Source organism: Temnothorax longispinosus, chromosome 10, assembly GCF_030848805.1.
Source record: "Temnothorax longispinosus isolate EJ_2023e chromosome 10, Tlon_JGU_v1, whole genome shotgun sequence".
Taxonomy (NCBI): domain Eukaryota; kingdom Metazoa; phylum Arthropoda; class Insecta; order Hymenoptera; family Formicidae; genus Temnothorax; species Temnothorax longispinosus.
Window position 1 is genome coordinate 18287794 of NC_092367.1, and position 11975 is coordinate 18299768.

The 11975-nt window shown below is 45.5% G+C and overlaps 1 protein-coding gene and 1 long non-coding RNA gene across 6 annotated transcripts; one reads left to right on the forward strand and one right to left on the reverse strand.

Annotated features, from left to right (window-relative positions):
- The first annotated feature begins 2862 nt into the window (after nucleotides 1-2862).
- LOC139821057 (uncharacterized) lies at nucleotides 2863-4821 on the forward strand. Its single transcript, XR_011734168.1, has 4 exons — nucleotides 2863-3419; nucleotides 3519-3643; nucleotides 3891-4016; nucleotides 4276-4821. It is a non-coding gene; the product is annotated as an uncharacterized lncRNA (long non-coding RNA).
- A 2178-nt stretch (nucleotides 4822-6999) lies between these two features.
- On the reverse strand, nucleotides 7000-11973 carry LOC139821055 (E3 ubiquitin-protein ligase RNF13). 5 transcript variants are annotated; one of them, XM_071791783.1, is made up of 8 exons: nucleotides 11473-11973; nucleotides 10345-10686; nucleotides 10064-10256; nucleotides 9763-9974; nucleotides 9501-9675; nucleotides 9213-9368; nucleotides 8922-9137; nucleotides 7000-8844 (listed from the first exon to the last, which is right to left on the reverse strand). In XM_071791783.1, the coding sequence occupies exons 2-8, from the start codon at nucleotides 10519-10521 to the stop codon at nucleotides 8621-8623; spliced, it is 1353 nt and encodes a 450-aa protein (XP_071647884.1). In that variant the 5' UTR covers nucleotides 10522-10686; nucleotides 11473-11973; the 3' UTR covers nucleotides 7000-8620. The 5 variants fall into 5 exon arrangements, with proteins under 5 accessions (XP_071647884.1, XP_071647888.1, XP_071647887.1 ...); XM_071791787.1 differs by lacking the exon at nucleotides 11473-11973 and adding an exon at nucleotides 10875-11189; XM_071791786.1 differs by lacking the exon at nucleotides 11473-11973 and adding an exon at nucleotides 10866-11189.
- Nucleotides 11974-11975: the final 2 nt, after the last annotated feature.

Consider the following 11975-nt stretch of genomic DNA (forward strand, 5'->3'; position numbering starts at 1 on the left):
ACCCTGAGAGTGTTTAGGCGATTAGGTCGTCGCGTCGCGCGGGGTGCGTGTGTCTGCGGATCGACATCCACCACCCTGAGAGTGTTTAGGCGATTAGGTCGTCGCGTCGCGCGGGGTGCGTGTGTCTGCGGATCGACATCCACCACCCTGAGAGTGTTTAGGCGATTAGGTCGTCGCGTCGCGCGGGGTGAGTGTGTCTGCGGATCGACATCCACCACCCTGAGAGTGTTTAGGCGATTAGGTCGTCGCGTCGCGCGGGGTGCGTGTGTCTGCGGATCGACATCCACCACCCTGAGAGTGTTTAGGCGATTAGGTCGTCGCGTCGCGCGGGGTGAGTGTGTCTGCGGATCGACATCCACCACCCTGAGAGTGTTTAGGCGATTAGGTCGTCGCGTCGCGCGGGGTGCGTGTGTCTGCGGATCGACATCCACCACCCTGAGAGTGTTTAGGCGATTAGGTCGTCGCGTCGCGCGGGGTGAGTGTGTCTGCGGATCGACATCCACCACCCTGAGAGTGTTTAGGCGATTAGGTCGTCGCGTCGCGCGGGGTGCGTGTGTCTGCGGATCGACATCCACCACCCTGAGAGTGTTTAGGCGATTAGGTCGTCGCGTCGCGCGGGGTGCGTGTGTCTGCGGATCGACATCCACCACCCTGAGAGTGTTTAGGCGATTAGGTCGTCGCGTCGCGCGGGGTGAGTGTGTCTGCGGATCGACATCCACCACCCTGAGAGTGTTTAGGCGATTAGGTCGTCGCGTCGCGCGGGGTGCGTGTGTCTGCGGATCGACATCCACCACCTTGAGAGTGTTTAGGCGATTAGGTCGTCGCGTCGCGCGGGGTGAGTGTGTCTGCGGATCGACATCCACCACCCTGAGAGTGTTTAGGCGATTAGGTCGTCGCGTCGCGCGGGGTGCGTGTGTCTGCGGATCGACATCCACCACCCTGAGAGTGTTTAGGCGATTAGGTCGTCGCGTCGCGCGGGGTGAGTGTGTCTGCGGATCGACATCCACCACCCTGAGAGTGTTTAGGCGATTAGGTCGTCGCGTCGCGCGGGGTGCGTGTGTCTGCGGATCGACATCCACCACCCTGAGAGTGTTTAGGCGATTAGGTCGTCGCGTCGCGCGGGGTGCGTGTGTCTGCGGATCGACATCCACCACCCTGAGAGTGTTTAGGCGATTAGGTCGTCGCGTCGCGCGGGGTGCGTGTGTCTGCGGATCGACATCCACCACCCTGAGAGTGTTTAGGCGATTAGGTCGTCGCGTCGCGCGGGGTGCGTGTGTCTGCGGATCGACATCCACCACCCTGAGAGTGTTTAGGCGATTAGGTCGTCGCGTCGCGCGGGGTGCGTGTGTCTGCGGATCGACATCCACCACCCTGAGAGTGTTTAGGCGATTAGGTCGTCGCGTCGCGCGGGGTGCGTGTGTCTGCGGATCGACATCCACCACCCTGAGAGTGTTTAGGCGATTAGGTCGTCGCGTCGCGCGGGGTGCGTGTGTCTGCGGATCGACATCCACCACCCTGAGAGTGTTTAGGCGATTAGGTCGTCGCGTCGCGCGGGGTGGTGTGTCTGCGGATCGACATCCACCACCCTGAGAGTGTTTAGGCGATTAGGTCGTCGCGTCGCGCGGGGTGCGTGTGTCTGCGGATCGACATCCACCACCCTGAGAGTGTTTAGGCGATTAGGTCGTCGCGTCGCGCGGGGTGCGTGTGTCTGCGGATCGACATCCACCACCCTGAGAGTGTTTAGGCGATTAGGTCGTCGCGTCGCGCGGGGTGAGTGTGTCTGCGGATCGACATCCACCACCCTGAGAGTGTTTAGGCGATTAGGTCGTCGCGTCGCGCGGGGTGCGTGTGTCTGCGGATCGACATCCACCACCCTGAGAGTGTTTAGGCGATTAGGTCGTCGCGTCGCGCGGGGTGTGTGTGTCTGCGGATCGACATCCACCACCCTGAGAGTGTTTAGGCGATTAGGTCGTCGCGTCGCGCGGGGTGAGTGTGTCTGCGGATCGACATCCACCACCCTGAGAGTGTTTAGGCGATTAGGTCGTCGCGTCGCGCGGGGTGCGTGTGTCTGCGGATCGACATCCACCACCCTGAGAGTGTTTAGGCGATTAGGTCGTCGCGTCGCGCGGGGTGCGTGTGTCTGCGGATCGACATCCACCACCCTGAGAGTGTTTAGGCGATTAGGTCGTCGCGTCGCGCGGGGTGAGTGTGTCTGCGGATCGACATCCACCACCCTGAGAGTGTTTAGGCGATTAGGTCGTCGCGTCGCGCGGGGTGCGTGTGTCTGCGGATCGACATCCACCACCCTGAGAGTGTTTAGGCGATTAGGTCGTCGCGTCGCGCGGGGTGCGTGTGTCTGCGGATCGACATCCACCACCCTGAGAGTGTTTAGGCGATTAGGTCGTCGCGTCGCGCGGGGTGAGTGTGTCTGCGGATCGACATCCACCACCCTGAGAGTGTTTAGGCGATTAGGTCGTCGCGTCGCGCGGGGTGCGTGTGTCTGCGGATCGACATCCACCACCCTGAGAGTGTTTAGGCGATTAGGTCGTCGCGTCGCGCGGGGTGAGTGTGTCTGCGGATCGACATCCACCACCCTGAGAGTGTTTAGGCGATTAGGTCGTCGCGTCGCGCGGGGTGAGTGTGTCTGCGGATCGACATCCACCACCCTGAGAGTGTTTAGGCGATTAGGTCGTCGCGTCGCGCGGGGTGCGTGTGTCTGCGGATCGACATCCACCACCCTGAGAGTGTTTAGGCGATTAGGTCGTCGCGTCGCGCGGGGTGAGTGTGTCTGCGGATCGACATCCACCACCCTGAGAGTGTTTAGGCGATTAGGTCGTCGCGTCGCGCGGGGTGAGTGTGTCTGCGGATCGACATCCACCACCCTGAGAGTGTTTAGGCGATTAGGTCGTCGCGTCGCGCGGGGTGCGTGTGTCTGCGGATCGACACCCACCACCCTTAGAAAGTTAGGTCAGGGTTGCTCGTGGTGGTTTTAGTCGGTAGGCTATGGGCGCGCGATGCCACGCTGAGGGAGGCTCAGGGGATTTCGGTCCTCTGAAGCGCCCCTCGTAACGGTGGTACGCGTGCGCGTAGAATCCGACACTCCCCCTCCCTACCACAGGGCGAGGGTGTCTTTCGAAGATTTCCACCACGTTAAAAAAAAAAAAAAAAAAAGTAGAGAACAATTTTTAATTCCTTTCAGCAATTACATTTCTATTAAGCGAGAAAGGTCAAGAAACATTTCGACTATATTGCAACAACGTCGTAAAATTAATGCAATATAGCCGAAATGGCTTCTTGACTTTTTTTGCTTAATGGATGAAGTCACACTGCATTGCCACGAGTCTCAATGTGGCTCGAGACTCTTATCTGACCCGGAGGTGGTGGTGGATTTTGCGGCCGGAACAGCAGGAAAGAAAGTGGTGAGTGTAACTGATTTTTACGTACTATGTCACTTATGTCCAACAATGTTCTATCTCTTCTGTCTTTACTTAATCGAATCGTTCATTTGAATATTTCAGAAAATAACGACGCAGAAGGTGACATCGGAGCAGCGAGGGAATCCTGCGAACCTGATATCCCGAGCAGCCTGAGAGGAGGAGGAGGCCTAGGATAGGCATCGGGCATCGGCGTATCAACACTTCTGGTAAATGTTGCTTTTTTTTTTTTCTAAAGATATTATAGAATCTGTTTTTTTCGTTTGTGCTTATTCAGTTGCTACATTAAACCGTGTTTTAAAATATAAATTAGTAAAAGAAATAATTTGAAAAATTTGATTCAAGTTGATTCTAACGTAGAGACCTTTTTGCGAAGAAGTAAATTGAATGTGTATTAATCTGAATAACGAATAGCGTGACAATTATTTAATCTATTCGATTATTTTTATGTTACAGAAAATATCCACGCTGGAAGGACCATCAGCTTTGCATCGAGAAAACACGATGGACATCTCGAGCAGCCTGAGAGGAGGTGGAGGCCTGGGAGAGGCATCGGGCATCATCGGCGTACTAACACTTCTGGTAAGTGTTATTTTTTATTTTTTCTAAAGATATTATAGAATCTCTTTTTTCGTTTGTTTTTATTTAGTTGCTACATTAAACCGTGTTTCGAAATATAAATTAGTAAAAAGAAATAAATCGAAAAATTTGATTCAAGTTGATTCTAACGTAGAGACTTTTTTCGAAGAAGTAATTTAGGAAAAGATTAATCGGAATAACGAATAAGATGTTCGATGCGCGTGACAATTATTTAATCGATTTGTTTATTTTTATGTTACAGAACATATCGACGCGCGCGCAGGAAGGAGCATCAGCTTCGCATCGAGGAAACACGAAGGACACCCCGAGCAGCGTGAAAGAAAGTGGAGGTCTGGGAGAGGCATCAGGCGCCGGCGGAACAACATGCGGTAAATATAATTGGTTTATACATATTGTGTCTTTCGCGGATAGTTTAACCAATCGATTTTTCAATCGAATAGTAAAGTTAGCCAGAGAGTAGAAATTAAAAAAGAGTTTAATTTTTAAAATTCTATTTAAAATTCTTGTGTTCAGTAAATAGAGTATACTTTTAAGAAATTAAACGTGATTTTTTTATTAAATTCGTTTAACGAATTAAAATATAGAATTCGGTGTTTTACGTTCGGTAATTATTTTTCGAAATACAGACTGTCTCTTTTCTTCCCTGCTCCTAATCTGGAATATATGTTTGATTGTTACAGAATCATCGTAGCGACGTTGCAGCTACAGTTCCGCTGCTGCGCATCGGGGTCGGTGAGTCAATGATTATAATTTCATATTTGAGGTATCGAATCTATGATATTTACATCAAATATTTTGCAAAGACCTTTTTGTAAAATTACGACAGTATTTTGTTATATATATTACGTTTTATAGATTCGCCGCCTTAAAATGGGTTAACTGGAACTGAATAGTATTAACATTTTATAGTTCTGGATAAATCATATAGATTCATTTATTGTACATTCGATCTTTATAAATTATATCTCAAATATCTTTCAATAATAGTGACGTGGATAAAAGTGACGTGGATTGTCCTTACCCCCTATCTGTCCAAAATTGGTATGGACGGATTTTAATGACTATAAGGGCGAAAAATGTTCGTCTTGAAAAGAGCTTTCGAAAGGCGTGTAGCATATATGCACAATTCAACATGGCGTCATAGTTATGGCTGCTTAAAGGGATAAATTCAAAATTTCAGATTAAACATGAGCCATGTTGAATTGCGCATATATGCCACACGCCTTTCGAAAGCTCTTTTCAAGACAAACATTTTCCCCCCTTAGTCATTAAAATCCGTCCATACCAATTTTGGACAGATGGGGGGTAAAAGTGACGTGGATTGTCCCATATATATAAATATAAATATAAATATATATATATATATATATATATATATATATAGTCTATTTAATGATACATGTAACCCATATGTAATCTGTTTAACAAAATCATTTGTTCAATTAAATTGTTCGCAATCACATCGATTGAAAATATTTATGTTCCAATATCTCGCCAATTTTAACCTAAACATTTCCAGTTTATCCATATTAATATATATAAAGAATGTGCGCATTCACCGATGTCGATCGCTTATTTTTCCATGCATGTGCACACGCACGTGTGATACGTATAGATAAATACGTATACTCACTGCGCACCACGTTGCGTACGCGAACCGTACTCTCCTTATATAGTCTCAAGGTGGAAACGGGGGTTGCGCATGACCGTGAAGAGAAATTTTCGTGAATCGATAATACGCGACCAGCTGTAGCAACGGATTAGTCACGTGGACAGATTGTACGTCGTTGCTTGATCCATCAGCGGGCAACCCCCGAAGCCACCTCCGCTCTTTCTCACTTTTCAGCATTCTCGTGAAATTCGATACTTAATTTATATAATTGATAATTTACATAATTGACATATTATCCTGGAAAACCGTGTTCTAGTGATATACATTTCTTTTAACATCGGTCATGATCCTGGCGAGAATCTATGAGCTCGCATTCCGATAGATCACTAAATCATGATTTCAATCGCTTAAATATCGTTTGTCGTTCTCTCGCGATTACAGCGATTACGGAGATTGCAGAGAAAGAGAAAAAAGTGAGGACGAAGTAGGTAGAGAATGTACGGAGGATCGGCATCGAGATTGCTGCAATAGCGAACGTAAAGAGGACAACTCTCTTCACTGGTCGGGAACGATAGAATTAGTAAAACAGCACGGTTGTCTCTCGCTATACTTGTCGCGTATGTAATACGTCTTGAAACAAAGTACAAGACCAAGACAAAAGCGAACTTCGAGCGGCATTGTGCCATCAGATGCGACACGGGTGCGACTAGTCATCCCCGCGGCTGCAGAGTAAACGCTCATTATTAGGTCGCCTTTCTTGACATACAGCCGGCGGTATCATCACCCTCCGTTCCTCCTCCGAGTCGATGCTTCGTCTTGAAAGTGCGACTGACTTATCACTTGCAAGATCCTATGATATTCGCGATGATTTCGATATTCAAATAGAAAATCTCGGAATTCGATCGGCTGTTGCAGCTTCTTCTTCGGCGATTTTTTCTGTCAAAGTTCTCTTCCTTTTCGAAAATTCTCGCTTCTCGCACAATCCAGGTTCTTTAATTCTTAGAGACACATTGTCTCTATTTTATAAAGCATTCGATTTGAATAGGTGATGTTAGATTCTTGTATTTACCTATAGTCTCTTGACGCTTTATTTAGATAATTTTGGTTTCACGAATTGACTTTTTTGATAAATTTTCCCTAATTTGATAACTATTCTTTTTGTGTATCTGTACTATAACACATTCGACGCCTCATCTATCTTTAAACTTAGGTTTTGATTTTTAAATTTCTTGAACTTTAGCTTCGTACAATCTACCATCATATCGTCAGATATGCCACTTCGATTTTATCAGCAAGTATAGTTGCAATAAATATGCTGTTGCATCTTACAAAAGACTGAGACAAGTTGCATAGTACAATAAAAAAATATGAAAACATTTTTATTAGTATATTACATCTATATATTATTAAACGATAATAGTAAATACTTTTGTTCCGATTCGGTAATTATAAAAAAAAAATAAAAAATATTTCTCGCGTGCTGCTTATATATAACAAAATCTTCCTGTTACTATTTACAAAATCTTTTTACAATTTTGCCACGTTTCGCTTTATTCACAATCGATATTTATATTGAACATTGTTTCTATTATCCCGAAATTAAATTATATGCGTATGCCTATCCGAATAAGCAACAGAATATTATTCATGAGCCTCGCGATTTTCATCGATACTCCATTCGAGCAGATCTATCAATCACAATCTTACAATAAAATAATAGAGCCACTAATATGTGGTAGAGTTATGCTAATGTCCCTCCGGTTGATTTAAATTAGATATAACTGTTCATTTCATATAATTTCAATTTCTGTTGTTAATATCTATGAGAAATCGAGTAAACACGTTATTTGAGAGTAGCGAAATGTACATATAATTATCGACACGTCATATTATATACAGCCCACTTCACATATAAGTATTAATCTATCTTTTATAAAACAGTACAGTTAGTTCACATAATATACTTTGAATAACAATAAATTTTCCGTAAAACTTAACGCGGTTAAAGATTCAATTTCATCAACTTAGTGTCTAAACTTGAAAGTTCACAGTATCCTATGTCCTGCATTGAAAGGAATCTGCGCATTTTTGGTCTCTTGACTGTTAGATGTATTAATAGATAGTATTTATATGTACAGATCCGATGTCGGCAACAAAACTACGTCATTTTACAATATCACCAGCATTCGTCAGCAGCTTAACGTAAGCGTAGTAAACTTATCTAAGCATATATTACATCATACTTGAGTTTTGGTAACCGAATGACAATAGCGTGCAATTTCAAATAAACTCAATCAAATGAACTGTAAATTAAAGTAGGCTACACATAAAGTTTTCTAAGCTAATATACAAAATATTTTGTTAAACGATGAACTAGAATTTGCAGTCTTACCTACATATATATATTTATTGAAAACGGTTTCGACTGAGAATTAAAAGTCAAGAAATCAAGCAATAATGAAATACATAGCTCTTGAAAAAAAAAAAAAAAAAAACAGATCGAATAATTATACATTAGTATATACATTTCGTTATACATGCGTTTTTGTTTCGTACGTGAATCAAATTTAAAATACTTCTCAAAGTTTGCAATCATATATAAAATATGGAATTATTAATCTCTTTCCATAATAAATCACTGCATGTGATACTCGTTGCAAAAGAGAGGAAACGATAATATTATTACGTAATTTACCAAATACATACTTGACAGATTAGTGCAAAAGAATATTTGTCATAAAGCTAAGTCGCAATATCATCATTCAAAAAAAGAAATTAATAGCTTTTATATGTATTAAAATACTATCTACTTCCGGATTATACATATGCATATTCATCCTCATTATGCCTTGACGCTTCTATATCGTGCGCACCACAGTACCAACGTATCTTTCGCGAGAGAAAAGAAAAAGATCTTTCCGCGAGACACGAACAACTCGTAACGTTTAATGATAGTCACAGCTATGTCAGGCCATTACGTAATAACATCGTTTCTGTTGGAACTACTGGCCATCACCGACGTATTATCTGAAGTATCGACATAATAATCGGAATTCGGCACCACGGAATTTGCCATAATCCCGCGTCGTGTCGGTGCGATTTGAACAACAGGTGCTGGAATTTCTTGAGCGTCCGCGTATAAACTCACCGTATGCGGATTAGTACTGCTAGCCGAATGTTCCAACTCCTGTGATTCACCTGTAGATCGAACAAAACGAACGCGTTTGAAGCATTTTTCATAGCTACATATACAGTCTATATATAATTAGTCTTACCGTTTATACTGTGAGTGTCGGATACCATAAAAACGGTGACATTGGCTGGTTCACCAGCACTAGTACTAACGCCATCCTCGGTGGTAACGTAGGACTGCTCAGAATCGGAGCTATTATCGCTAGAATTACTAATATCCTGTCTAGCCTGTGATCTCCTAGCTAAAGCTCTGCTAAAAGGATTTTCCATCTGCCGCGCAAACGTTCCCCCTTGTGTACCTAGAAGAACATTTCTCCTCGAGTTCGCAGCAAGTGCATATTATTTATTGATCGCAAAGGAAAATATCTCCGCACCTTGGTGGCCGTCGCGAATGAGAGGTGCTGTATCATCATCCGAGTCGCTCTCGTCAGTCACGACTTGCTCGTCAGCTGCAAAAACCTTCCTTTTGCAGACAGGACAAACTCTTCGATTTTTTGTCAACCATGGGTCAATACATTTTGAATGATAAGCTGAAATTATAAATGAATAGTAGTAGTTTAATAATTTAACACATTTAAGAGGTCGGAAGAAAAGTCTGGCTGAAGGAACAAAATATCGTTCGCTATGATCAAAATATCGAGTAGTTTGTTAGAAAAACGTACCGTGTGCACAAGGTAAAACTCGTAATTTCTCTCCTTCTACGTAATCGTCCAAACAAATGGCACATGTCTCGTACGGATCACCCTTTGTATACTTGTGTGTAGGGATCTTTTTTAAGCTAGAATTAGGTAGCCTGTGCCTCCGTTGTCGCCTTCTGTCCTTTATGCATCTGACAATCTGTACAGTATATAAATAATCGGTACACTTTTGAAGTCGGTAAAATATTATGCGCACTGTATCTTGGCATCGCCGTCTACGACTTACCATAAAAATAACTATAATTAGAAAACATATCCCAACGACAATGGCAAAAGGCAAGAGCAAATGGGTGTTGATATTGAATGGCAGATCGTCGTTAATCAGTACAAAATATTGTTGGTCGTATAAATAATTGTCCTTGATAACAACTCCCGTAATGTCGCTAACAAACACGGATGGTATCAAAATTCCTATGGGATCCTTTGCTGACATCGGTTCTGGAATAAAGTAACCATCTCTTTGCCGCATCTTCATTGACGTAGACAGTATTTTGCTGTTATGATCATTAATAACACGGCTAGTTTACCTAATTCTTTGCTGTTTACATTGTGTACAATAGCAGCATCGTATCCAGCTTGCTGTGCCATTCGAACTTTTATTTCAAAGCTGCAGTTAAAACGTCGTATTAACACTATCCAATTACCATTGTAATCGGTATTGTTCGGCGGGGCCTGTATCTTGTGGCACGCGTGGGGAGGATCGGCATAAACTACCATACCCTAATGACATCACACAACGTAAGATTGTAAGCACAAGAGATCCCTATATATATATAATTTGTTACAAAACAAATTAAGCGACGTATACCTTAATGCCTTCCGGTGGTATCATGCCTCCGAACTTGGCAGGCATATCGTGAAACTCTTCTTCGATTTGATGTCTTCCTTGGGCGGAAAACACTAGGATATCCCCACTGCTGTACGTGGCGTAGAAAATCAGGAAGATAAGCCACGACAGGACTTGGTGGTTCAAACACTGGCGCATTTTGAAATCGGTCTAAACATCCACCGTTGCATCAAGTTCAATATCTCCCCAAGATCTCGCTCGAATGGTTCATTCTACAGTTGCCAGGTTTATTTTGTTGATATCATGAAGAGCGACATCCAACGCGGACAGAAAGTACATTGTATAAAGCGTAGCCAGGCCGCTCTGGAAAACAACAAATTACATCCCACCTCAGTTCCAAGACTATACACCGTCGCACAAATACGAAACAAATCTCTGGGCTCTAGGTGTCGTTCTTACGATTAGGCACCTATGCAACACCCGCACACTAAACGCAATGATTCACAATACAACTAATCTAATCAAAGTAAACAAACACGTGCGCAGCCTGCCTGTCAGGGTTCTTGGTTCTTGGCGACACGAAATCAACGCTAGGCGCATAATAATCTCGCTCGCTCGAAAGAGCTCCCCGGGAGGACAAAGCCAACGTTATCCGCGAGTCGTAAATGGATCCCCGCGCAGCTGCCTCTCCGCGGTCCATCGTCCGTCAGCGGAGCGAGGGGAGGAGAGGAGAGGAGCCTCCTCCGACCTCGTTCCGACTGACGTCGTCGAGTCGACGAGGGGCGCGGAGGTAACACCTGCCGTCGACCAACCCGTTTCCACCAGAATGGAGTTTTTGATCGACGACTCTTGCTCCCTGCTCCGGACTTAAGGGAAACTGATAACACGCATTAATCGCATGAATCGCGAGCGAGACGCGTGCATGTATTCGTGCGTCGCGCGTGCAGAGGCGGGTCATCGGGCTCGATCCGTTCGGCTTTGGATGCTGATTGACCGCGTTACGTCGCGGAGATAACCGTCGACGATAACCACGACGACGACGGGTCGGGTCGGGGCCCGGGGGGGGGGGGGGGTAGGGTAATTTCGGCGCAGGAGAAACCTGCGGGAGGGACGTCGCGAACGAGGGACGTGGACGTGGACGATACGTACTCCGAGGTCGATCGCGAGTCTCTCATCCGCACGCGACCATTAGTCACTCGGCGTCGCGAACGCTCCTCGGCCGGCCATTGACGAGGATGATCCCGTCGGAGGGGTCCTCCTCCTCTCTTTCTCTCCTCCCTCCTCCCTTTTCTTTCTCTCTGGAATATCTGTCTCTCTCCCTCCCGGGATGTCCGTCCGGTGAACGTTTCTCGGCTACTTCCTGGACCGCACGCGATTGTTCGCGCGACGAAGGCGACGGGCGCGAACGTCACTTTCGAGGTTAGCTGCGTCTCAGTTCTCACTCTTGGTTCATTCTCCTCGCGAACGGCGGACGAACGGGAGGAACGGCGACGGCGCGAACGAACGACGGCGGAACAGATGATTGACGCGGCGTCGACCGATCGGGGGTCGGTGTCGCTCGCCGAGCGGAGAAATTAGGAGGAATCGGCTGGAAAATTCGCTAACTGATGAAACGAGCTGTCAGTCGGTCGAACTCGCACCTCGCACGAGAA

Coding starts and splice junctions, on each gene's coding strand:
- LOC139821055 (XM_071791783.1), bottom strand. CDS start 10,521: ATGCGCCAGTGTTTGAACCACCAAGTCCTGTCGTGGCTTATCTTCCTG. Junction 9,975..10,063: donor TGTAAACAGCAAAGAATTAG/GTAAACTAGCCG, acceptor ACTTTATTCCAG/AACCGATGTCAGCAAAGGAT. Junction 9,138..9,212: donor CATTCGCGACGGCCACCAAG/GTGCGGAGATAT, acceptor ATGTTCTTCTAG/GTACACAAGGGGGAACGTTT.